The 24,140-nt window shown below is 49.0% G+C and overlaps 9 protein-coding genes across 9 annotated transcripts; 3 read left to right on the plus strand and 6 right to left on the minus strand.

The window, feature by feature from the left end:
- Positions 1 to 642: 642 nt before the first annotated feature.
- On the minus strand, positions 643 to 2,197 carry N7511_009454 (MFS sugar transporter; the record flags this gene model as incomplete). Its single annotated transcript, XM_057131831.1, has 2 exons — positions 643 to 1,306; positions 1,368 to 2,197. The coding sequence occupies 2 exons, from the start codon at positions 2,195 to 2,197 to the stop codon at positions 643 to 645; spliced, it is 1,494 nt and encodes a 497-aa protein (XP_056979819.1).
- Positions 2,198 to 5,491: 3,294 nt separating this feature from the next.
- On the minus strand, positions 5,492 to 6,677 carry N7511_009455 (Gfo/Idh/MocA family protein; the record flags this gene model as incomplete). Its single annotated transcript, XM_057131832.1, has 2 exons — positions 5,492 to 5,936; positions 5,995 to 6,677. The coding sequence occupies 2 exons, from the start codon at positions 6,675 to 6,677 to the stop codon at positions 5,492 to 5,494; spliced, it is 1,128 nt and encodes a 375-aa protein (XP_056979820.1).
- A 549-nt stretch (positions 6,678 to 7,226) lies between these two features.
- On the plus strand, positions 7,227 to 8,407 carry N7511_009456 (Gfo/Idh/MocA family protein; the record flags this gene model as incomplete). Its single annotated transcript, XM_057131833.1, has 3 exons — positions 7,227 to 7,266; positions 7,320 to 7,679; positions 7,731 to 8,407. 3 exons carry the CDS (start codon positions 7,227 to 7,229, stop codon positions 8,405 to 8,407), a joined length of 1,077 nt encoding a protein of 358 aa, XP_056979821.1.
- Positions 8,408 to 8,495: 88 nt separating this feature from the next.
- N7511_009457 (uncharacterized protein) lies at positions 8,496 to 9,749 on the minus strand (the record flags this gene model as incomplete). Its single annotated transcript, XM_057131834.1, has 1 exon — positions 8,496 to 9,749. One exon carries the CDS (start codon positions 9,747 to 9,749, stop codon positions 8,496 to 8,498), a length of 1,254 nt encoding a protein of 417 aa, XP_056979822.1.
- Positions 9,750 to 10,704: 955 nt separating this feature from the next.
- N7511_009458 (uncharacterized protein) lies at positions 10,705 to 12,527 on the plus strand (the record flags this gene model as incomplete). The annotated part of the gene is made up of 2 exons (XM_057131835.1): positions 10,705 to 10,898; positions 10,946 to 12,527. The coding sequence occupies 2 exons, from the start codon at positions 10,705 to 10,707 to the stop codon at positions 12,525 to 12,527; spliced, it is 1,776 nt and encodes a 591-aa protein (XP_056979823.1).
- Positions 12,528 to 12,877: 350 nt separating this feature from the next.
- Positions 12,878 to 17,096, minus strand: N7511_009459 (uncharacterized protein; the record flags this gene model as incomplete). Its single annotated transcript, XM_057131836.1, has 2 exons — positions 12,878 to 13,003; positions 13,059 to 17,096. The coding sequence occupies 2 exons, from the start codon at positions 17,094 to 17,096 to the stop codon at positions 12,878 to 12,880; spliced, it is 4,164 nt and encodes a 1,387-aa protein (XP_056979824.1).
- A 172-nt stretch (positions 17,097 to 17,268) lies between these two features.
- Positions 17,269 to 18,461, minus strand: N7511_009460 (uncharacterized protein; the record flags this gene model as incomplete). The annotated part of the gene is made up of 2 exons (XM_057131837.1): positions 17,269 to 17,281; positions 17,332 to 18,461. The coding sequence occupies 2 exons, from the start codon at positions 18,459 to 18,461 to the stop codon at positions 17,269 to 17,271; spliced, it is 1,143 nt and encodes a 380-aa protein (XP_056979825.1).
- A 559-nt stretch (positions 18,462 to 19,020) lies between these two features.
- cp9 (putative serine carboxypeptidase) lies at positions 19,021 to 20,676 on the minus strand (the record flags this gene model as incomplete). The annotated part of the gene is made up of 2 exons (XM_057131838.1): positions 19,021 to 20,384; positions 20,436 to 20,676. 2 exons carry the CDS (start codon positions 20,674 to 20,676, stop codon positions 19,021 to 19,023), a joined length of 1,605 nt encoding a protein of 534 aa, XP_056979826.1.
- A 1,280-nt stretch (positions 20,677 to 21,956) lies between these two features.
- On the plus strand, positions 21,957 to 23,943 carry N7511_009462 (TCP11 family protein; the record flags this gene model as incomplete). Its single annotated transcript, XM_057131839.1, has 2 exons — positions 21,957 to 22,859; positions 22,912 to 23,943. The coding sequence occupies 2 exons, from the start codon at positions 21,957 to 21,959 to the stop codon at positions 23,941 to 23,943; spliced, it is 1,935 nt and encodes a 644-aa protein (XP_056979827.1).
- Between the last annotated feature and the right edge of the window lie 197 nt (positions 23,944 to 24,140).

Raw genomic sequence — 24,140 nt, forward strand, 5'->3', positions numbered from 1 at the left:
TTGCTATTTTTTGTCTTCGTGTGGTTCTTTTACATGTACTGGATGGCCGATCGAAAGATTGCGCCGTTAGTACGGTTTGCTCATGAATTGACTAGAGGCTTTGTCCTCTTTATCCATACTTGACTTCTCAAACTTGTCATTGTAGATTATAGTATGCGAGCATCCTCAGGCTGCCTAATGTGATACATTACATGTATGCATAAAATTCTTGCGGTGACCGTTGTAGATCTGTCGATCACCGTCGATCTTCTTCAGCCGTTGATGCAAGGACGATATCGAGAAGCATTGACGTCACATACAAAAACTCAAATATCCAATGAGCTAAGATGTAGAAAGCGTGATGGATTTACATGGCCACGACGGTTATTAGTTAAGAAACCAGAATGAGGTCTGGATTTGGTCTTCTCTTTTACTACCAACGGACGCCAAACGGCAAAGTTTCTTATCCGATCCCCCATCTCTGTTACTAGGCAAGGGGTAGTCCATAATCCAGGAGACAATTTCTTGCTGGCAAGCTTGCCATATTAGATTGACTTGCAGTCAACGGCCGAAGCTCACGTCTATTACTAGTAGAGTATTTGCAAGATTGCCAGAAAACGAATAATATTCCCATCGAGTATTCCAATACTGAAGACCAACCATCTACCGATCATCACGCTCAATCCCTTGACATTCAATATGATCCACCTCAGGATCACTGATCTTTTTCCCAAACTGAACATCCGTCCAACTCGAGTTCTCATCATCATCAAAAATAGCAGCCATATTCTCCAACGAATGTCCCCTCGTTTCCGGATACAGCAGATAAACAACCACGAAGATCAAAACAAGCAGAGCGATATAAACAAAGTAATATTTCCAGTGGATAGCATTCAACGCAATCGGATTCACGAACGAGTTAAACAGAAGCGCAAAATACGTGCACGCGGACGTCAACGCAACGCCCTTAGCCCGCAACGAGAATTGCCAGATCTCAGCTGGATAGGCCAGGAGCAGTGGAGTAAAGGCGATGTCATATCCGCCGTAGTATAGGAATAAGAACGGAATGACGCTGACTCCGATGGGGGCGGATTTCGTTGTTGCGAAGCCGCCAGATAAGCCTGTGATGATAATGTAGCTCACGAGCATGATGGTTGTGGATAGGAGGAAGAGGGATCTGCGTCCCACACGGTCCACTAGCAATGCGCCTGCGATTGCCATGATCAGGTTCCAGAGTTGGAGGAATCCGTTTATCATTAGTTGGTCCTTGACTGAGGTGATTCCAATGGTGTCTAGGATGAGAGTGAGATAGTATGAGACGACACCGCTGCGTGAAGGTTAGTATTCGAGATTTATACGGAACTCAGGGGGGTCAAGGGTCCACTTACACTCCGTTCCATTGCGCAAATATTCCCAAAGTGACACTTATGAAGAAACGGCGCCGATTGCCGCTTGTTTTGACCATATCCGTCCACTTGGTGGAAGACTCGGCTTCTTTTTCTGCAGCAATGGAACTGGACATCTCATCCATCTGAGCCACGATGAATGGCGACGACTCATCGCCCTCAGCGTAATACCTAACCACCATCTGACGAGCTTCCTCGTGTCGATCTTGACTAATCAACCATCGAGGCGACTCAGGAGCCATAGCAGCAAAGGGCAACGCCAGCAGCGGAATACCCAACTGCAACAGTGACGGAAGCCTCCACGCCCAAGACGAGTCCTGATCCCGACATCCAAAAGTAAGCCAAGCAGAAAAGATAGAGCCAACATAGTACTGGCATTGATAACTAGCCGAGAACTTGGACCGATGCGACGGATACGCAATCTCCGTGACCAGGATCACAGCGACCTGGAACCAAGCGCTTGCCTGTCCCACAAACAGCCGAGCAACAATGAACATGGCCGGGCTCGTAGCACCGGCTTGGAGTCCGGCGCCGATAGCGAGGAAGAAGTATCCGACGAAGATAGTGGGTTTTCGACCGAAGCGGTTGGCTGCCCAGGCCTGCAGTGGAAAACCCAGGATAACACCTAGGAACTGGATAGCGTTGATGAAGCCGAGCCAGGCTCCTGTGGGATGGCTCATGAATTCTTGCCATTGCTCCAGGGATTGGAGTCCGTTCATGAGGGAGCCATCGTAGCCAACTGTGCTTGAAAAGAGCAGTAGGCCGGCGATTATGGTGTTCAGTTTCGCGAGTTGGGGCTTTTGTCGCCACATCTCTGTGTCTGAAGAAAGGGTCTATGAAATTGAACCAGTTAGAGAACATTGGATACAGGAATTGTGAGGGTTATATACCTGGCCCTTACTGAGATGGAGCACAAACTTGGACAACGTTACAGCGCCCAAAGATAGTGACAGTCAAGATGGCTTTCAGCGTAGGTGTCGGAGCTTTGCAATGCTATGCTCATTCGGCACACCAACCCCGTCCCTATATAGATGCATATGGGGTAAATGTGGAGAAGCGGGGAATGCATATGCTACCAACACATATCAAGAAACACTCGAGGCCATGGCAAGGATCTTTGTGGTGGGAGGTGGGTCGCGGGGAGTCGCGGTAACGGGACTCTGATGGGAGTTTGGTGCTGCCGCGACTCCCCGAGACCCGATTATCTGGGGAAGCTATCGACCCGCCTTCGTTCGATGAGAGTATATCTCGCTATTGAACAGGAGAGTGGAGAGTAGGTTTCCCACGGGGTAGACTCTTGGCGTTGTGGTTGCTGTATATCATCGTCGTCGCTATCACGTTGGGTCTGCCCATGGTCAACGGACTCTGTTTTTGATATTGACTGAATGCCCAAATCAATTTCTGCTTTTGGAAGTGTTATTTGAAAGATGTAAGTGCAAAGAGATCTAAAATAGGGACTATAAGATTTCTTTCAATTTTAAATGCTAGACTTGCTGCTTTGAGGCCGGGACCAATCGAGACGCTTTGAAACGGTCGAAGGTGATATCAAAGATGGCGTAAAGCGATATGCTTGCTGTGAGGCCTTCAGAAAAGATTTTCAAATGTTGTGGCCACGATTTCATAATAAATACTATCCATATCATAACGATCAATACATGATCAAACCTTCAAAAAACATCAAAGGGTGGCTAATAGCTCAGTCACAATCGACCCAGCCCTCGCAAGATCCTCAGCCTCCGCAGCCCAGTAATGTATCGTTCGCAATGCATGATCTATAACTTCTTTCCAATTATCGGGCATCTCAATCTTCTGACTTCGGGAAGCTGCCAGTAGTAACAGAGCCCTGTTTACAGAACTGCGAGCCACATACCAGGTACCGTGATGGCGATGAAAGGGCCTAAGACTGTACTGAGTCTCGACACAAAGCTCAAGACCCCTTTTCGCCAGAGGCATGACTTGATTTGTATATGGGTCGCTGGAAGGTTGGTGGATAATGTAATACAAAAATGGAAGATGGATCCATTCCCGAAAAAGTAGGGCGCGTTGTTGAACATAATGGGCAAGCTCATTATAATGACCCCCAATTCGATCGGCGCTGATTGGGGGTGGTATGTGGGCACACCTGGATACCGATATCAGTAACAGAAAATCATTAATACTGGCATACACGCTCACCAGGCATCAATTTGATTTTCAAAGAGTTGGTGGTCAATGATGAGTTGTTGGATATCATCCATCCAGCTTGACTTGCTACTGCCTCCAATTGTCACAAAAGCTCGATTCATCAATCTTCGAAAGGATATTTCAGCCAAGTAATAAAACCAGCTTCTTTCTTCTTCTTCAGCTTGAGATGGGGCACGTGGCTCTTGTCCGCCGGTTGAATATGATGAAGGCGACAATAACTCAGTCGGAGGCGATGGTAGCATATCTGGAAAACCGAATCGTCCAATACCGCTTGTGGGAAGGGGAATCTCACATCTGAGCTCACTTCCACGTTCCTTCAATTAGTTCAAGTACCGTATTTTTGAGGACACAGACTTACCACTCGGACTTCATGCACGACCAATAAAGCCTTTGCTCTAAATGCCGAGTTTCCCGAGAAGCATGTTCTTCATAACTCGATCCAATGTATCTCGAGGTCCAAAGCAAGTTTTGTAACTGCACACAAGCGTGATTGAAGCTATGCCAGGCTCGCATTGGTTTCAAGAGGTACATCTCTAGAACGCCGCAGAAGAAATGGCATTGGACGCTTATTAACGACGGCTCAATCATGCCGAGTCTTTTCTTGGCCGCTATATAGTAAGGAGCACTGGCATCTTTCGGTGCCACATCAGAAGTCGGGGTTAACGGGGCACGGGGATCAGGTGTCGGCTGAAATGGTGTTGCTAGGCAGCCAAGAGCGCAGGCAATGAGCTTTTCGTCATATTAGCATGGGGTACAATGAATCATATAGCGTAGGATTTCGAAGCAGTCAATCCACCCATCGCAAGGGGAACTTACAACAAGGCAAGAAGGACCGTCCCATCGCAACCCATTCTCTGCAGCATCTCTGACATATTGAGTAAACTCTGAAATTTCGAGGATGGGATTCTTGATGTGGACATTGGAAAGGAAGGATTCGGAGAGCGCGACTATTTTCTCCTCCTGAATGCCTCTATTTAGTGAGATCGGGGGTGCGTGAGTAGTCTCGTCAACCCTAGGGCCCAGAACAAGAGACCCCACACGAGGTGCCCAATCGGTAAATATAGGCCAATTCAAAATCGCTTCACAATTATACTTAGTAGCAGGAAAACCCGGAGCTTCGAACAGCAAGTCGTCGTTGATGTCCAAGTTTTGGGGATCCACATGTGTAGGCGATGAAGAGTGCATCATGGGAAGTGGCTGGTACCATCTTTGACTCTCTCGACCAGTAGCAGAATCTCCCGACGCTGTCGCATTTTGTGCCTCCAATAAAGCAACAGCATGGTTGATCCTCTCCAGAATAGCCAAGCTAGCGGGATCAAATCTATAGCGCAGGGATGCATTAGTGGACGTCGCCGGGGAAGATTAGCCAAGCTGTAGCTCACGATGAATGGTCATTGGTTGTCTCTGCATATGTGCATTGAGCTGCATGGCTGGCGCAAAAACCACATGTTGGCCGGATATTGTCGCACTTTGTCTTTCGAGCGCGGCATGGAAGGCATGCAGCTACTGCTCTTTTCCGCTGATACATTGCAGTTCTGGGCCGCTTGCGACTACCTTGAGTTTCATGGGGTACGGTGACCGCTGAATTTGTTTCGGCCATCACTCAAATCGTATGTGTAAAGTGTGTTGCGATCAGTCGGGGAGTGGCGGAAGATGCGAAAGAGGAGTTCTAGAAAGGTGGGCCCAGCCAATCATCTTCACTCGAAAATTACTATACTAGTTTGGCCGCTAGAGAACCTGCCTGAGTGCCTGGTCAATCACACCTGTATACCTCGTCGACATCTATCTACTCAACGGTTACAACTCATCAGAAGGGTGCCCCCTCAGTCAAAGTATATAAGTGACTACTTTTACAAATAAAGCAGTACCATTAGTATCGTCAACAGACTGCTAATAGGTTGAAGAAAAACTCATATTATAGCTCATTTTCTAAATCCCGCCTTAAGAATCATCCCAAACAGCTCAATATCCTTCCTCGCGTCTTGAGCACTAGTCTTAGGTTGCTTTCCAGTTTGTACACAGTCGTAGAAATCTAGAAGCTCGAGCGTATAAGGGTCCTCATACGTTTTACGCACCCTTCGTTCCTGGAAACTACCATCTCCAAGCTTCTCGCGTACAGTCATTGTGACTGGGAGGCCTTTGATGTATGGGGTATCAAACTCGATCCTCACAACCTTTGTGGGAGAAAAGACCTCAATGTGTGCATCAAAATGCGGGATCTCACTCAAGCCAGATTCATAGGTGACCGGGAATCCCTTGTATTGGAAGAGAACGGTGAATATTCCCGGCAGGCTGAAGATAGCACCTTCGACCCCTTCAGGCATGCCAATGATTTCCCGCATGGCTGATAGATCGTGAGTTCCGAGTCTATATCCGTTAGTATCTCAAACATAATTTCCGCATTTGAGAAAAAGAGATAACCCACCCTCCAAGTATCCTCAGCATTGTTGAAGATTCAGGCGTCACTTTCAGACCAAGCTCTTTGTTAAGAGCTTGATTCAAGATATCCGTTTCTCTTTGGACTCTGTCTTCAGAGTCCTCAGTCGAGAAATCATTGAATCGTTGTGGAAATGTCCCAGACTGGTCAACAAAGGTCGAATTCGGTCCAATGATATCTCTCACGCGAGCATATGTGATTCTTTCCATGTCACCAACCTCCTTGACAGCGTCAAGGAAGGCAGGCGCGTAGCGGCGCATCGTTCCCACAAAAACCTTTCCCTTTGAGAGTTTCTCTGCCCCAATGAGCCTATCCATATCGCGGAAGCAAGTGGCAGCTGGCTTCTCGATTAAACAGTATTTATCATTCTGGAGGGCCAGGATGCCGTGATCAACATGATACGCGTCTGCATTGGCGATAATAACCACATCAACATCTGCCGACGAACAAAGCTCTTCTGAGCTTGAGGTTACTTTGGGGATTCCGCCTTGGACCTTTTGGGCACAGTGTTTCAGTGATTGCGCTGAAATATCACAGAGATAGGTCGTCCGGAACTTGTGCGCAAGATTGTTGATGTTTGGGATGTGAACGACTTGCGAGATCTCACCACAGCCAATGATCCCAACTCGGAGGATAGCGCCGGTGGCGGGTTGTGTCGTTTCAATTGCCATGGCGAGGGTGTATGGTGAGGGATAGTGGGAGAAACAGCTTTCAGAGGCGGACACATGAGATTCAAATACTCTTTATCTTTTGCAACCAAATTATCTTGACAAGCCGCATTGTGTGAGACAAATTAAACCTACTAAATACTTCCCTGGGCAAGCAATCTCATCCAGGTATTGCGGACACGCGGAGTGGCGGAACGTGAAGTATCGCGGGAATGGCTGATCGTAAATCCCCGTTGAATTCGGAGTCAATTCACCCTATGCAAATTGCCTACTAGCAAATACCCCGTGGGGTAGCAAAAGCATCACCAGGCGAGACAGTGGACTATTGTAGTGGTTCTCCCTAATCCGCCATTCCCCGAAGTCCCTACCCATGTCGCCAAAAATATTCCCGGGGAGTTGCGGGCCAAGCATCTGTCCGATGCTGTTCTCTTGGCATTCCCGAGGTTTACCCAGTCTTGTTCTTTCTGGTATGTCAGACATGGCTACATATGATGGCCTTCTTTCCTTTCGTAACTATTCTCGGGCTTATTTTTGATTTCACTCCATAAAGACATGGCTGAAAATACAAAGACCGTTCGCTGGGGCATTATTGGTACTCTTATGATAACACTATTGCAAGAAAACATGTGCTAAAAGATTAAACAGGTTGTGGCTGGATTTCTTCGTGGTTTGTGTCAGATCTTGTGTTAGAGAGGCCAGATTCTTCAGTCAAGCATGTCGTTCAGGCTATCGGTTCATCGTCTTTGACGAAGGCATCTGAGTTTGTTGAAACAAATTGCCCGCAATCATCACCAACCCTTTTTGATAAATACGAAGATGTTTATCAGGATGAGAATGTTGATATCGTGTACATTGGTACACCTCATTCGATGCACTTTGAGATTGCATTGAATGCGATTAATGCTCGCAAGAACGTCCTCTGCGAAAAGCCTTTGACCATGAATGCCAATCAGGCTCGCATTCTGATTGAAGCGTCTCGAAAGATGGGTGTTCTGCTGGTGGAAGGTATGATACTTGAAAGTGAACCCTTGGACTTATTTCTGACATTGGATTTAGCTGTCTGGACCCGGTTTTTCCCAATAATCACCGAGCTACAGTCGTTACTCCATGAGCAAAAGGTCATTGGAGATATCTCTCGAGTTTTCGTTGATTTCGGACTTGAGATGCCCCTTTCAAAGCTCCCTTCTACCTCACGAACCGCAGATCCTACGCTTGGGGCTGGTGCCCTCCTCGATATTGGTATCTATACTCTCACCTGGGCTGATCTTATACTGGAAGGCTGTTTGCCAGAACCGGAGACACGCCAGGAGCCGGAAGTCTTGTCGAGTATGAGCTTCTGCAATGGAGCCGATGAAATGACGAGCATCATCATGAACCATCTAGACTTGAATATTCAAGTCATTTGCACATCAAGTTATCGTTACAGGACAGCAGAAGAATTCTGTCGCATTGAAGGTTCTGATGGAAGCATTTCCGTTGGTGGAATAGCGGCATCTAAACCGGAGTTTTTGGTGATTAAGAAAACGGGACAGGTAGATACGAAGCGTACTTTCAAGACCTTGGGAAAGGGTTTCTGCTACGAGCAAGATTCTGTGGGACATGATGTTTTGGCTGGAAGAACAGAGAGCAGCGTTGTTACGTTGAAGAAGACAGAAAAAATGATGATGCTCATGGACAATATTCGGTTTGCAAATGGCTTAAGATACATTCCAGATGGCGAGGGGGCACACTGAGATATTAAATTAGATTTCATTTATTGTGGAATGTTTCAACTGTATGAGCACTTATATACTTGCTTTTCATACAGAAAATCTAATTCCCTTATTCGTGTCTCAAGTCCAATGCCTGTATCCCCTCTTTTGAAAGTCGTTCCCGCATCATCTGCCACTCAACCCATGTCACGCCCTGCAGTAGGCAATCTGCTAGATCGTCCAGCTTTCCCGGGTCAATAGCTGTAGATTCTGGTAAAAGGGCCACTGCTTCAGCAGTAGAATTAACCGAGGGAGCCTTGATTACAGTCGCCTGGCCCTCTGTCTGAGACTTCGCCGTCTTGGACTTCCTAGTCGTCTGGTCCAACCATTTTCTTAGAAATCCAGCGGAAACTTGCTGCAAAACAGGAGACTCAGATTGGTAAGCCAGCACGATCTTGTTATCTACCAATGGGCCAGGTTCCATGGTGCGAACTGCGCTACCACCACTCGCTGGGTCTTGATTTTTCCAGGCAGAAGAAAGCCAGCCCGCAACAAGATCAATTTTGGCCTTCTTTACATCTCTCGCAGTCAGTCTCTTCGCCTTGCCATCATCTTCTTTCTTATTGGCATCTTTGCCGGTGCCACCTTCAAGCCAATACCGAACAACTCTCCTCGGCTCAACGCCCTGAACAACAACATCTTGCAAAGAGCCACCCCTTTCTTTCCGTAAGGCATGTACAATGGCATACAGCATGCCTTCGAAGACACCAACGCGCAGTGTCCATTCCTGCACTGCGCTTCCCCCACCGGAGCGAAAACGCTGACGCTCAATTAGAATGTGGGTTGGCTTGTAGGCTTCCAAGAGGGATGTTATTAGTTTGTACGCATTTTGGGCGTAGAGGTCCGGCGAGTAATTATCTTTTTCTTTTTCAATTTCTTTTGAGTTAACCTTTGCGCTATGAGTCGCGGTTTCCGATGGTGTTGATGGTTTGAGGTTCAGATTCGATATCTCTGATACGGCAAGTTTATGCCATGCCGTTAACTCCAAGGCTGGTGTATAATGCGAGTCTTCGGAATTGAAACCATATTCCGAAGAACGGGGAGCTCGTAGATGAGCAAACGCGAGATTCTGAATTCCCATGTCGATGCTGAGGATACTCCACGGCGGACTCTGTTTTGGTGGCTTGCCCTCGCTGGAAGTCGAGGTTGAACATCCGGCAATGCCATCCTGCAAGTCCAACTCTGTGGCAATGCGCTCAATAAGTACACCTTTCGTCCCTGATGACTGGATGCCTGTGGCGCGGGCAATACGCTGCAATTGTGCTGATTTCAAGCCTCCCAGCCAGGCGTGATTGGCCGAGTAGAGCGCCGCGGAGAGACGCATGGGAAAGTTTATTGGCGTCGGCCTTATAGGCTGCGGTGCGAATCAGATTCGAGTCCTTGATTTTGAGACGATGTCAGAGTTCGATATTTCGGTTAATTCGCAATCGTTGGAGTTGACGCAAGTCAACGCCAAGGGGTGATGTTGATCGTGCACGGACCTGATTCAAGTTTTTTCATACTTCGCAATCCTCAATTTACTGAAGATTCATACTCTAATCGTTTGGGTTTCTTTAGAGAAGTATGGTTTGATTAAGGTAGCCAGCCTGTTCATCGCGGTGGCTGATCATGGCCTCTTTGATATTCTACCGGTTTATCAATCCTACTCCAATCACCCAGCGTGTTCTTTAATAACTCACAACTCATATTTTCCCCTGAAAGCAGACTTGATAAATATTTTGAGATTGTAGGCCAGATCTCTTGGTCTGCTAGATATAGCTTAGCTAGATAGCTCTTCTACGTTCTCTCCTATATGTGATCCCAACCCAAATTCATCATGCGTAGTGCCTACTATATGAAAAGCATACAGCACTTATGTCCAAGTTACTATCAGCAAAGTTTAGCTGGAGGTCACAGCCATATCAAACTGCCATATGGCTATATCCTAGTCACTTCGACGTCCTATCGTGCTCTTCAGGGTACCAGACGTTTAGTAGGAATGTGGACGTGATATTGGTATCATCATTGTCCTTAATTTATCCCCTCCTAGTGACTTTAGCTCTCTGTGCTATCAATTGCTGCAAAAACATATTGTTCCTCATGAAGAACGTAATCACGTCTCTAAACAGACAAATTATATATGATCACGTGAGCCTCGGCATTTGTTCAGCCAAATAGGGACGTGCGCGACTCAATGTCAACATCACCAGCTTATCCTTTCAGAGAACTCGGACGAATGTGTTGATGCTCTTATCACAGGGTATATACACCCAGAAAGAACGCCCCGGAGCTGATCTCAAATGTCCGGGTCTGGTGCTGCAAACCAGCCTACGCGACGCCCGTGCGATCGCTGTCGTCATCGCAAGTCGCGATGTATACGAGAACCGGAGAAAGCCAACTGTATATTCTGCAACTTGAATGGACTTGAATGTACTTTTCTCCAGGGTCCACAACCACGTAAAAGGGCTATGAAACTGAGCAATGCAGAAACCAAGTACGTTTGAATAGCCTGCAGGAATATTCTTGGCTAACCTCTAAAAGGACAAAAAGACGACGCAGCTCGCTCTCACCATCTACTGCGGGCTCTGTCGAAGATATTGCGCTGTCTGATCCAATAAATTCACGACTAGAAGGTACACTGGGTCTGGAGCTTCATCTTCATTCTGAGTTTATTGGCCCGGCGAGCTATCATGAACCCGAACTTCTTGATTTACGACCGTCAGCGATCTCATTCACTGACTCAGAGAGATGCTACCCTCGACGCGTGAATCAATCAGCCGCCTTCATTACCTACCCCGACAAGGACTCGGCATCTGAGATGCAACGCATTGCGGATTTGGATCGCATCGAGGAGTCAATACGTCCACTGGGGCCAACCTTAGTAAATCTGTACTTTCGTATCATGCACCGCACATTTCCGATTCTGGACAAGGGCGTTTTTCTAGAGAAATATGCTCGGTCTTATCGCGAATTCTCACCACCGCTCCTCGCTGCCGTTTATCTTGTCGCACTAGACTGGAAACTCTTTGATCGAGTTCTTGCTACGGCCACTCAGACACCCGATGCCGAAGCTCTGGAACGTCTGGCCATGCGTGCAATGGATGACGACCTGAAGCGGCCCAAAATTTCTACACTACAGGCTGGCCTGTTGTTATTGCAAAGAATCAGATCTTCCCACAGCACCTTTCCAGCTCAACTCTTGTCGCTCGGGCAGACTTTGGGGATTCATATTGACTGCACAGATTGGAAAATTCCAGAATGGGAGAAAGGCCTAAGGCGACGTTTAGCCTGGGCGCTATACATGCAGGATAAGTGGGGTGTCCTTGTGCACGGGCGGCCATCTCTCATATCTGCTCAGGTTGACGAAAACGAAGCAGCAAGTGATTGGGATGTTGCCCGTTGTACACTTAACGATTTCCCAGAGGACGCAAGCAGTGAAGAGGCAAACGGCGACGCAGATGTAGACGGAGGTGCAGGTCGGGCTGCATTCTTGCAAATGATTGAGTTAACCAAGATCTTTAGCCGGATCATCTCCACATTTTGCTCAATTGGTGCAACAAAGAAAGGTGGGCTACTTGAGCGGATTGGACCATCGGGTGCGATGAATTTGGCGAAACCACTAGCGATGGAGTTGCGCGAATGGTATGTGGCCGTGCCTACTAGTCTCCAGCTGGAATCCACGCCCTCGTTACGACTATCGACAAACGGAGCCTTGCATCTCTCACATATGGCAGCAGAGCTGACCATGCACCGCGCATTACTCCGTGCTCTGACGCCCGATACCACCTCTTCTCTTCGTTCGGCAATTCGAGCCGCTGCCCGGTCCCGACTGACATCGGCGATGAACCTGATTGAATCGTTTCAACCCGAACACATTCAATCATTTTGGGGCTTTGCGGCAGCAGCCCAAGTGGCTTTGGTTGGTGCCTTTGCTGGTCTTCTGTGGGCAACGAGTCCAGAAGTAGACGAAGCGGCGGGGTACGTTAAACAACTTGAAACGCTTCGGTGGGTCTTGCAGGTCAGAGCATCTGCCGCCCCATTTGCTCGCGAGGCACTCCGCATGCTTCATGAGGAAGTTGGGGATTTGGCTGCTTTGAAGGCAGCAACATATCGAGACTCTTAGCACTCGCGGACTTTTGTTCTGCAACGATCTACGGCGATGTTTACAACATTGATGGCCTCAAGGGTTTCTGATCGACGATATAACGAATGACGAATTATCTCAAAGCTTGACATCATACCATAGGGGTTACCAACATGATATGTGCCACCGTCGATGAACTGTTCCAAGAGTCGCTGCAAAGAAATCTCAAAGCGAACATGGTATTTCAAGGTCATTTTGTCCATTTTCTCGATTCTTCTTTTTGTCTATTTCTTGAATGCCTCGAATTGTAGTTGTCCAAACAGGTGAGTTTGATAAGATTATGGCTTATGGCTGTATTGCTTTATTGTTGCTTTTTACGCGCAGACTTCCTATTGAATAATCACAACATCATCACTGGGCTCAAGAATGTCTCCTTCAGCAGCCAGCAGTCTCACACATTTTCCACTGATGGGGGCACATATTTTGACCTCCATTTTGTTGGATTCTATCCAGATCTATATGCAATTAGTCGGAAGCCTGAGTACTGAGATCGGCTTACAATGCACTCACCAGAGAATCTCCTGCTTGCACTTCGTCTCCCTCCTTGACAGCGCAGCGGAAGCACCTCCCAGGCAATAGTGCCTTTACTCGCTCTCCAAGCATGTCTTCGTCATTCTCTAAGCCTCGACCGGGCCGCATTGCAACAGCGTCGTACGGCGTGAGTAGATCATCGAAGAAATCAGCTTCATGCATTGCCTTAGATCTTTGTTCCCGAACAGCAGCAATATCTTCTTCAGTCTCTTCCAGCCACCCCTCATATTCATTGAGGTCCAGCTCATTGTCGGAGATTATAATGAGATCACTGGCAGTTCCATTGGCCTCCGCTGCAGAAAGCTCTGCCTCGGTGACAGGGTAGAAACGAATCTGATCCAAGAGAGAAAACATCCACGGCGCCTTTTCGCCCAGTTCTGGCCTGTGGAACTCATCCCAGATTGGAACCGTCCGACCGACGAGCTGATACCCACCCGGAGAGTCAGTCGCATAGATGCATAGATATTGACCAGCAATACCGACAGCACCACGAGGAGTGAAAGAGCGGGAAGGGTTATACTTGGTTCCGAACAATCGGTGGCGGGGATCCAGTGGTACAGCACAGGGAGACCCTTGATACACATCGCCAAGACCGAGTACGAGGAACGCGCCTTCATACAGATTGCTTTCCACTCGACTGTGGCTATCAAGTCCATTCAACTTTTGCAGGAACTCAATATTGCTGGGCAAATACGGTGCCGAGGAACGAATAGTCGACGTATAGCGGGAAATGGCATTGCGACTTCTCTCGTCGTCAAAAACGAGAGGCATGTGCACGACGCGAGATGATAGTCGAGAGGGGAGTTCACTCCCAAGAGAACTCTCGTGCGCGACCAGTGCATCAAGAACTTGCGATAGTGAGAACCCTGCTTCCAGCCGAATATGAAGGCTTCGAACCCCTGATGTCAGCTCCTCGACGCCAGGAATTGGTGAAACACGGTGCCTCTCGATGAAAGTCATGATATGAAATGTTTGTCTGAGCTTGAAATTATCTTCAGTGCCGAAGTCAAGCAGCAAGGCACGATCACCTGCCTGGCAGCAACGAATGAAGCGGCCGGCCTCGGAGATCTCTCTCACGACGGGGCTGGAAACAGTGACAGAGCTTGTATTCTCCCAGTCCTCCGATACCAATGGGCTGAGACTAGCAATCGAGTGCTCCATGTTCCGAGTGAGTGCCTGCGCATTATCGAGGGAGATGGCACGCAGTCGGAGGCGATCGCCTGGTCTCATCTGACCAAACTTCCACATCTCAGCCTCTGCAACTGTTGCAAACGCAACAAATCCTCCCAGGCTTGGCCCATCTGCTGTCAAGACAACCGCTTCATCACCTGTGAAGCTTACATTTCCAATTGAGTATGGACTGTCGTGAATGTTAGAGGGATGCAGGCCAGCATCACCACCTGTTTTGCGTGCCCACTCTGGACGAGGTCCGGTGAGGCGAACTCCGAGCCGATTACTGTTGTAGTGGACGGTCCACTTACCATTGAAAAGCTCTTGTAGGCCATCTTGGGTGAAATGGCCCGGGCTACCGTGTGGCCCTGGGATCGCACCAACGACCCATTCTCGGTTCTCAGGTATCGGCAAAGCAAAAATTGGGTCTTTCTTTTCACTCGCTTCTTCGCTCGCTTTCTCAATCACTTCCTCTCTCGATTCTTCTCTCGCTATTAGAGGAAGAAGATCGCTAGCCCGAAGGCTGCGTCCATTGTGCCCTCCGAAGTGACCGATTGCAAATGTCGAACGGCTACCGAGAACCTCGGGAACTTGGAATCCTCCTCGAACGGCGAGATAAACTCGGGAACCATTGGTGGCTGTACCGATGGAAAGCTTCTGTCCAGCTTCAATGTTGATCGCAACACCAGGCTCCTTTATCTCGCCGTCTATGGATATAGGAGCATCCGCACCGACGACAGCAACGACGGTTGGGGAGTGGAACAAAAGTGTCGGGCCTTGAGTGGAGCACTCAAGCCCTGCGGCACGGTCATCATTGCCAATTATTTTGTTGGCAAGACGGAATGAGTAAGAATCCATTGGTCCAGAGGGCGGGACACCGATATGCCAGAGACCCTGACGACCAGGAAAATCTTGAACAGCAGTAGAGGACCCAGCATCAATGACCTCCGCAACTTGAACATCGTATTGGAAATCATTCAGCGATGCCGTTGTGAAGCATCCAGAGTTGAATGGCTCCCAAGCAACAATTTGCTGCAGGTACTTCAGGTTTGTTTCTACGCCAGTGATGATCGTCTTGGTTAGGGCTTCTGAAAGACTTCGAAGGGCCGCAGCACGGTCATCGCCGTATGCAATGATCTTTGCAATCATTGGGTCGAAAGAAGATGATAATTCCTGGCCTGAACTGACCCATGTGTCAATGCGAGCATTAGATGGGAACTCAACATTCAAAAGCTTTCCGTGAGAAGGTCGAAATCCTTGAAGGGGGCTTTCGGCATATACACGAGCTTCAATCGCCGCACCGGAGACTGGGACCTCATTTATCTGCTGAGGGAAAAGAATACCGCAGTCGTTCATAGCAATTTGCATCATACATTCAACAAGGTCAAGGTCTGTCACGGCCTCTGTCACTGGATGCTCAACCTGGAGACGCGTATTCATCTCCAAAAAATAGTAATTTTCAGTATCGATGTCGAAGATGAATTCCACGGTGCCAACATTGCGATATTGCAAAGAGGTAACCAAAGAAGCAGCAGCACGACGCATGTCAGCTCGAATTTTCGCTGAAACAAAGCTAGCTGGGGATTCTTCAATAACCTTCTGGTTTCGACGCTGGAGTGAGCAATCGCGCTCGCCAGCACAAATCACCCGACCTGCGCCATCGCCCAGCACCTGAACTTCGATATGTCGGGCCCGGTCAATGAAGTGCTCAATAAAAACTCCATCATCGCCGAAGTTCGCCTCCCCCAGTCGACGAACACTGTCAAATGCTTCTCGCAGCGCATCAATATCAGCGCACCGCTGAAGGCCGATTCCGCCTCCGCCCGCGGTGCTTTTCACCATTACTGGATAGCCAATTTTCTCTGATTCTGCCAGGGCATCTTCAAGGCTAGTTACTAGGCCCGTGCTGCCGGGGACGACAGGAATACCGGCTGTAATAGCGATATCACGCGCACGGTGTTTCAGCCCAAGATCTCTCATTTGCTCAGGGGTCGGGCCAACCCAGACCAGACCTGCAGCCTCGATAGCGGCGGCAAACACGGCATTCTCTGATAAAAAGCCGTATCCAGGGATGACAGCATCAGCATCGGCTTTGATAGCCAATTCAAGAATTTGTTGGCCATTCAAATACGTTTCGGATACTGTGTTTCCAACCAATGGAAGTGCTTCATTCGCAGCAATAACGTGTGGCGCACGAGCATCGGAACTTGAATAAATAGCCACGGAAGAGATCCCCATTTTGCATAGAGTCTGAATGATACGCACTGCAATTTCCCCGCGGTTGGCGATCAAAACTTTCGTGATACGCTTCTCGCCGACATCTCCGACACTGGTTGCAGGTGTAGGGGATGCATCGCGCGACGATTCGGCGGTCGAAATGGCGAGAGACTGGATGTATGATCTCCATCCGCCATAGCCAGTCACGTCCTTTGCATTTTCAAAGCCTGTAGGCTCGCAAATGAATCCATGTACCCATCGGCCATTTTGCAGCTCAATGGATCCAAGGCCTAGGGGTGCTGCAACCGTATTAAGGAAGCTGCCCATCTGGTCAAGCGGCATGTCCCAAACCTCCACTTCGATTGAATTGCCACCATCACTCACTCTCTTCAGGCCGGGCTTTAAAACCGGACCTGTTGTATGTAGAGCATATAACTGGTAGCATGGAGCTGTAGTTGTGGCAGTGGCCAGAGTAGCGCCCCGGCAGACTAAATCCTTATTCAGGGGAAATCCAGAAAGATGAGCACCGACTACAGCCAACTGCATCGAGTTTGCAGAGCTGGGGGGCTCAACGCAGAGCTCTTGGTACTCCACACCCGTTGCTCCCAGAAAGCAGGGGGAATCAGACATCCAGCGCCGAGCAAGCTTGATCAATCGAGGTTCTTCCCACGCCCTTCCAATCAAGGTGATACCAAAAGGAAGACCATCTTCTCTCCAGCCAGCAGGAATTGCTAAAGCAGACCAGTCCAGGAAGTTGACAAAGTTGGTATATCTGCCCAGCTGACTGTTTGCCTTAATTGGTTCATTCATGAGATCTTGCATCGAGGGAAATGTGGGAGCTGTAGGTACTAGCAGCGCATCATACTGCAGGAAGATTTGTTCAATCTCGCGGGACAGCTCCTGTCGGTTATACTCGCATGCGAAGAGATCTGCAGCAGAAAACTTCTCGGCTTTCATAATGATTTCTCGAACAACGGGATCCATGGCCTCAGCTGGGACTGACTGAATGAACTTTTCGATGGCAGCATATCGCTCAGCAACCCAGGGGCCTTCATACAGAAGGTTGGCAAGAGAAAAGAGCATCGTAAAGTCGACAGACTCTAGCTTCCAGCCTAGTCGCTGGGCCTTGGCCAATGCCATTTGGTATGGTTCAATCTGCTCAGTCTGGCCGTACCACTCGGGGTTGGAACAGACAGCCAGCTTCGGCTGAGAGGACAAGGCACCTCGAGGAACCTTGCCAGTGGCACAGCTCGCCCGATCTCTCGAGTATGCATCTTGAACATCATACCCCTCAGCCAGTCTCAGAACGAGGTCTGCATCGTCCAGAGTCAAGGCGAAGATCGAAACACAATCAAGTGATCGGCATGCAGGTACCACGCCATGTGTACTCAACGCACCTCGCGTGGGCTTGAGTCCAACAAGATTATTCAAGCCGGCAGGTATCCGGCCCGAACCCGCTGTATCTGTGCCAAGAGAGAACGCAACAAGTCCCTGGGCAACGACCACGCTGCTGCCGGAGCTGCTACCGCCGCTGACGCGCTTTGGATCAAAGGAATTGGCAACGGCGCCATATGGAGACCTTGTGCCGACAAGACCAGTCGCAAACTGATCCAGGTTGGTCTTGCCGATGATAATGGCCCCTTGTAGCTTCAGTCGTTCTACCACTGTCGAGTCGGCCAAGACAGGCTCAGTGCCAAATGTTGGGCATGCGGCTGTTGTGCGAAAACCAGCGGCATCGATATTATCCTTGGCGGCGAATGGTACGCCAAACAGTGGAAGGTCTCTTCCCTCTGATCGAAGCGCTGTTATATTCTCCCATTGTTCCATAATTTGTGCCGGGGTTGCCAATGAGATCCAGGCATTTGATGTGTTTGGTTGCGCCTGTTCGAGCAGGGACAATATGTGAGTAGGCTCGGAAACCGTCTGTTGTAATTCCCGCCATTGCGAAATAGTTAGAGGTCGTTCCTCACTTCTGCTGGAGTGTGTTTGTGTCATTGTCGTAATCTGTTCCCAGTCAACCAAAGTACTACAGAATGAAGACCAAGTATAGACTGACCAATAAGAAGACTTAATGAAATGCGTGTGGATATCATACTGTTTGTCCAAGACAGACACAGAGGGATCTATATATTCCATTTTCCTCCGTCGACAGTGCGAGGCTGATATGACTTTCCGTCATGGAATTTACAAATGAGAGCGGGCCGCGTTATCTATAGCGCCCGCCCAAATTAGCCGTCGCGCGCCGCGCGCCGTCGCCCCGAGCTTATTTGTTAGCCTCGAGATTGTTTTCCCGGTTGCTGTCTTGGTGTTTGTGACTGAGACTGGAAGAGAGTAGTAAAATAAATGCAGGAGTGTGAAGATGTCACGAAATAATCATTATGTGGTCCATGAAAATCTGCATCGATCCAATATCCAGAAGAAAATGAATCGAACTAAAGAAACACGCCCGAAAATTATACAGATTCAAAATATCAATGGCCATCTGAATTGTCCCTCCGTCTTTTCCATCCACCAAATGCAATATGTCCAGTACCCCTGCCCTAATCCTCCAACCTTAGCCCCTTCTCGGAGCAACAACCACATCTCTCACAAAGGCAAACATCTCCCTCGGCTTAGTGGCAAAAACACTATGTCCCGCTCCCCGAAATAAGTGGTACGACACACCACGCTCCATAGCCCACGTACCAGCAGGGGCAGCAGTGGCCGCTACAGTCGAGAGAGTAGTAGTAGCAGCCGATGTCCCCGTCGGATTGACCGTCAAAGAAGGCGCCGCATCATCAGGATAGAAAACTTGAATCGGTTTCTGTGAGAAACCCTGCGCACCACGCCAGGTCATATTTTGGATCGACAACTCAGTACCAATGTGATTGATCAACATATCCCACTCTCCGTTGTAGATGTGCAGCGAGACGTTATGTTTCGTAACCAGAGATGGGAGAATGGAGTACTCTGGCGGAACAGGTGAGTCTGCCGCAAGAAGTGTACTCAAAATAGTCGAATTGCAGGCTTGGAAAGCGCCACTATGGCCAACATGTAGAGCAGACTGGACGTCAGCGCGGCTGAAGTACTCGGCCATCAATGGCAAAGAGGAGACGGTGCTGCAGTCATGGCTGATGTCGTAAACATCGTAGCAGGCCGGTTTTCTGGACCCGTCATCGGACGTCGTTGTCATGTAGTCCATTGCCGTTGAGTGGGCGGCGCAGTGGCCGTAGCATGTTGAGTTGAAAATTGAGATGCGGACTTCATCTGGGGTTGTTGGGAAGATGTTGCATGATGAGTCTAGGGCGTCATTCATGTCTCTGCTAAGCCGACGTTTCAGGTTGAAGTTCTCTGGATTCCCTGGAATGTGGATTCTGTGCTTTGGTGGGTAGATCGCGGATTGGGCGAGTATATCGTTGAATCCGCAGGTTTTGTCTGCTTCGTTGAAAACTGAGAGGATTTCTTCGGGGATGTTGAGCATGTATGCTTTGGATTTTAGATAGGCTCCCATTGCGACGGATGACATTGCTGCTCCATTGCCCCATGAGCCATCGCCGAGAGACATTGACCGCACGTCTAGAGGTAGTTTGTTTTCGCTGTTGAGGAGTTCTGATGCGAAGTACGGTATGTAGAGGCCGGCGTATGACTCTCCTATTAGATGGATTTGTTTTGTTGCAAGGTGTGGGAAATACATGAAGAAGCCATGTAGCCAGCGTGTGAAGTCGTCCGTCACTCGTGCATTGTCTTTGACCGGGTAGGGGAAACTGGCTGTTGAGAAGCCTGTTCCGACCGGTTGATCGACATACAGAACATTGCCAAGTTTTGTCCACGAATTTGGATTGTGAATGAGTTTGGTCGAGTTGCCATCGAACAGAATGGGGCCATTTCCGGTGGTTAATCCTATCAACGATGAACAGCCGGGGCCGCCATTGAACCAAACTTTATACTATTAGTTACTGTATGTTTTGTATGCCATTTGACTTAATTTACTTATCAGGTTATCGTCGTATGTCTTTTGCTCTGCTTGAAACAGCCAGAAGAAGATATCATTCCGATCCGCTCTGCCCGGAACCGGAAGTCGACCAGCCCAGCTGGTTGGTAACGCAGGGCTATCCGGCAAAGAATGTACTTCGAATTGGGAAACATTAGGTGACTTGGTGGTTCTCGAAAAGAGAAATGCCGGGGTAGCCCAGAAGATATTCCAGAAATATAGCAATGCCGAGATGTTCATGATCGGCGACAGTAGCCACAGATGGTTTGGCGATCGACGGTTTTGAAGATTGAATTTGAAGCTCTAGAAAAGATAGGACTGTACAAGAAGAGATTCCATGGGGAAAACATCTTTTTATCTGCATCCTTTGAGACATGAGGGTATTGATGCGGATGTTATTGAGCGGGTTCCTGATTCGGGTGTCAATAGGGCTAATTCATCTTCGATTCTCCGGACGGTTCAGAGTGGTGCATCTAGTGCTGGGCATACTGATACTGTCTCAGTAATTGAATGACACCAAGGCACAAAGAAGCAAGTCCAATAGCCGAAATAGACGCCGAGAGTGCAGTTGGAAGTATAGAAAGTGATAACGTTACAGTCCAGATATTATTGGCCTGAGGAATCAGGCGCCACACTGAAAACATTCCGATCCCGACGAACGACCCGATGCTTCTTCATCTTCTTGGTGCTTCACTCGTTCTCTCGAGTCGATCCCTCGATCACCTCGATCACCTCGATAGACTGCCATTGCTGGTTTGCAGAGGTTGCTCTCCCTGCAAACCGCATACAGTGCGCGAAAAGGAGACTCACGTGGCCAATGCACTGGTTTCACGTTCAAAGTGAGGCGGATTCGCCCCTTTCGACCAGATCAAGTTACATGAAAACACATCAGATCCGATGCGACGATCTACCGCAATAGCCCAATAGCCCCAATAAAACCAGTTCAGTCTCGATGTGTGCGGGTAACAGCAGAGGAATGCGCAGAACTGGTTGCGTCCACCCGAATCCGGTGTCTGGGGGACACACTGACTATATCTGTGCATCCCGGTCGCTTTACCAATCGCTCCCTTTTTCTTTCTTTTCCTTTCTTTTTTTCTGCTTGGATTTATTTATTCAGACTTGGGCTTCTGTTTGCCTTGAAAGTTTTGCCTTTTTTTCCCCTTGGTCTTTGATCGCCTGAGACTTTGGTTTAACTATACGCGCTTAATATCTCTTCCTTTATTTGTGATTCCTCACCGCGCCTTTTTATTATTATTTTTAATCTAATTTTTCCCCTGGACCACGAGGCAATCGCTGCAGATCCAAGCTATCCTTGGCTCCACCACAATCGACAGCTCACCTTGCATCACTTTTCGGTGGCTGCGGATTGGCTGCCTGCCTCAGGCAAACAGGGGGCTTCTAAACTTGTGAGTTGCATAGGGGTCTGGCCTGCGCCTTGGTTCGGTGCATGGCGTGGCCTTGCCATTGTCGGAATCTTCATTTATCTGACACCCTAAGTAGGGACCATCTCGTGTCTAAACATGGATCTACAGGGCACCAAGGAGGCCCGGAAGGAGGAGGGCGCTGAAGGGTCTCTCGAGGCCTATGGCGGTGGAGGAGGCCGTTCAAAGGAGTATCACAAGAAGGAGGGCCGAGACTCTCACAAACATGATGATCGAGCTTCTATTCATCCTCTCCGTCGGCGTCAACAACCATTCGCATATCCGCACGGCTCTCAACAACCGGCATCATCCGCCATTTCTCGGCCGCGAGAGCCTTCACCGTCACCAGAAGCTATCAGCATACCGCAAGCGCTGGGACTCAGTTCCCGTGACCAGCGGCTATTGCGCAAAGCCAGAAGGTCTCCCCCAGTTACGAAGAAAATGCTTAGCGAGCTCGACCTGCCTTGTATCATGAGCAACATCAATCTTCGCATGGACGCCAATTTTGACCGCGATTTGCACTTTAAGCCGGATCTGGACGGGGAGAAAGGCAAACGCAAGAAGAAGGAAGCTGCAGACTACTGGGACTCATTGGCCTCGGAGATTGCAATTTACGCCTTCCGTGCTGCCACTGCCGATATCACGATTCAGGAAGTCGAGTCCACTGACGGTTCCCGACGCACCTTCGACCCGCGTTTGCCCGCCTTGTTCGAGACGTTGCAGGACGTCATCAAAACGCTTGTTCCAGAGCGGGATCATCCGACTGTCATGCAGAATCTAGAGGTTCCGTTGCTCATGCAACAAATACGCAAGGGTGTTCTCGATATGCTTACCTTGGCGACGTGGTTGGCTGCACTTCTCAAGACACACTGTGCTCCTATGCGAGACGAGTGGGCTGATCGCATGGTTGATCAGATCCAAGAGGGATCACAGTCACAAGATCCTCGGGAGATTGTCAATGGCTTACAAACATTGTTCTCCATCTTGGAAGCGATGAAACTGGTAGGTTTCAATACCCTTTCATAGTATATCATAACTTACTCACCTCTTCCAGGATGTCGCAAATCACCAAATCCGTGCGTTCCGCGTTCTACTCATCGAAGACACTGTCCCCTTCCTCCAAGAATACTTCCAGGGCAAATTGAACCGGGGAAGTTTCCATGTCGAACCCGCCCGTCACTGGTACCTAGCCATGCGAGACCGAACCCGACAAGAAGACGCGCAAAAGATGGGGACCCAGCCTGAAAATACGACAACACCGGAAACAGAAGATTCTCTTAAGCCCATTGAAGTTCTTTTCCGTGGCATCACGGATCAACTTCTCCAATTCAACCCACCAGAGGAGTTCCCCGATACCTTCCTCTTCGACAGCGAACGCCTCTGGCAACTCCGCTCAACAGTCCAAAACCTGATCAATCTCGACATTTCCTGGTACATCTTCGAATCCTACGTCAACAAGCACAAGCGGTACCTCTCCGCTCCAGAGGAAACCTACTCGACCTTCCGCACGCGCGTCTGGTCCCTGATGGAAGACGGAATGGACATGGAAAGCCGTATCGCCAGTAATTCCGACAACGACGATGACCCAGACCACCGCGGTGGCAAGCGCTGGACCCAAAACATGCGCTGCATTGCCTTGGAAATCGGCCGCTTCGCCTGTGCAGCATTGCAACTCGACGCCGTTGTCGCCGACGAAGTTATCGCCCCAATCGAGGAGGCACTCGAGTGGCACCTATCCAATGAATCCGATCTTTTTGGATATTTCCAGAATAGTATGCGGGTCAAGGTCCTCCATACTACCTTGGCGTCTGCACGCAGATATCTGCCCTTATCGCCCCTGGCCATTTGCGAATCACAGCGCACGCCGCCTTCATCATCAGTTCCTGTTCCCGGAAGTTCATCGTCTGCACCTGTGGTTTCTGGGTCTGCAGCTTCGTCGCAGCAGCTTACACCGCAGATGTCTGATATCGAGCGTATCGGCATGCGTCTTGCCCATATTGGTGTCTTGCACTGGCGTGTCTGGGCTCCGTTGCTCTACCTCCGTGACGAGATCGCAATGGCTGATCTTGAACCTGCGTTGGTCTGATCTCGTTTCCTTTACTCTTTACTCTTTGCTTTTCTTGTTTTTTGTTTCTTGTTTCTTTTTGATTACTGGTTTTGCTTGCTTCAAGTGTCTCCTTTGACTTGCTCTTCAGCGTTCCGTCCTGCACTTGCATTTTTGGAAGGTCTTTTCATCCACAGGCGTTTACTGTGGAAGGGCGTTTCATTACACTATACTGCCAT

The sequence above is a fragment of the Penicillium nucicola genome (genome assembly GCF_028828085.1).
Source record: "Penicillium nucicola strain IBT 29836 chromosome Unknown utg000010l, whole genome shotgun sequence".
Lineage (NCBI taxonomy): Eukaryota > Fungi > Ascomycota > Eurotiomycetes > Eurotiales > Aspergillaceae > Penicillium > Penicillium nucicola.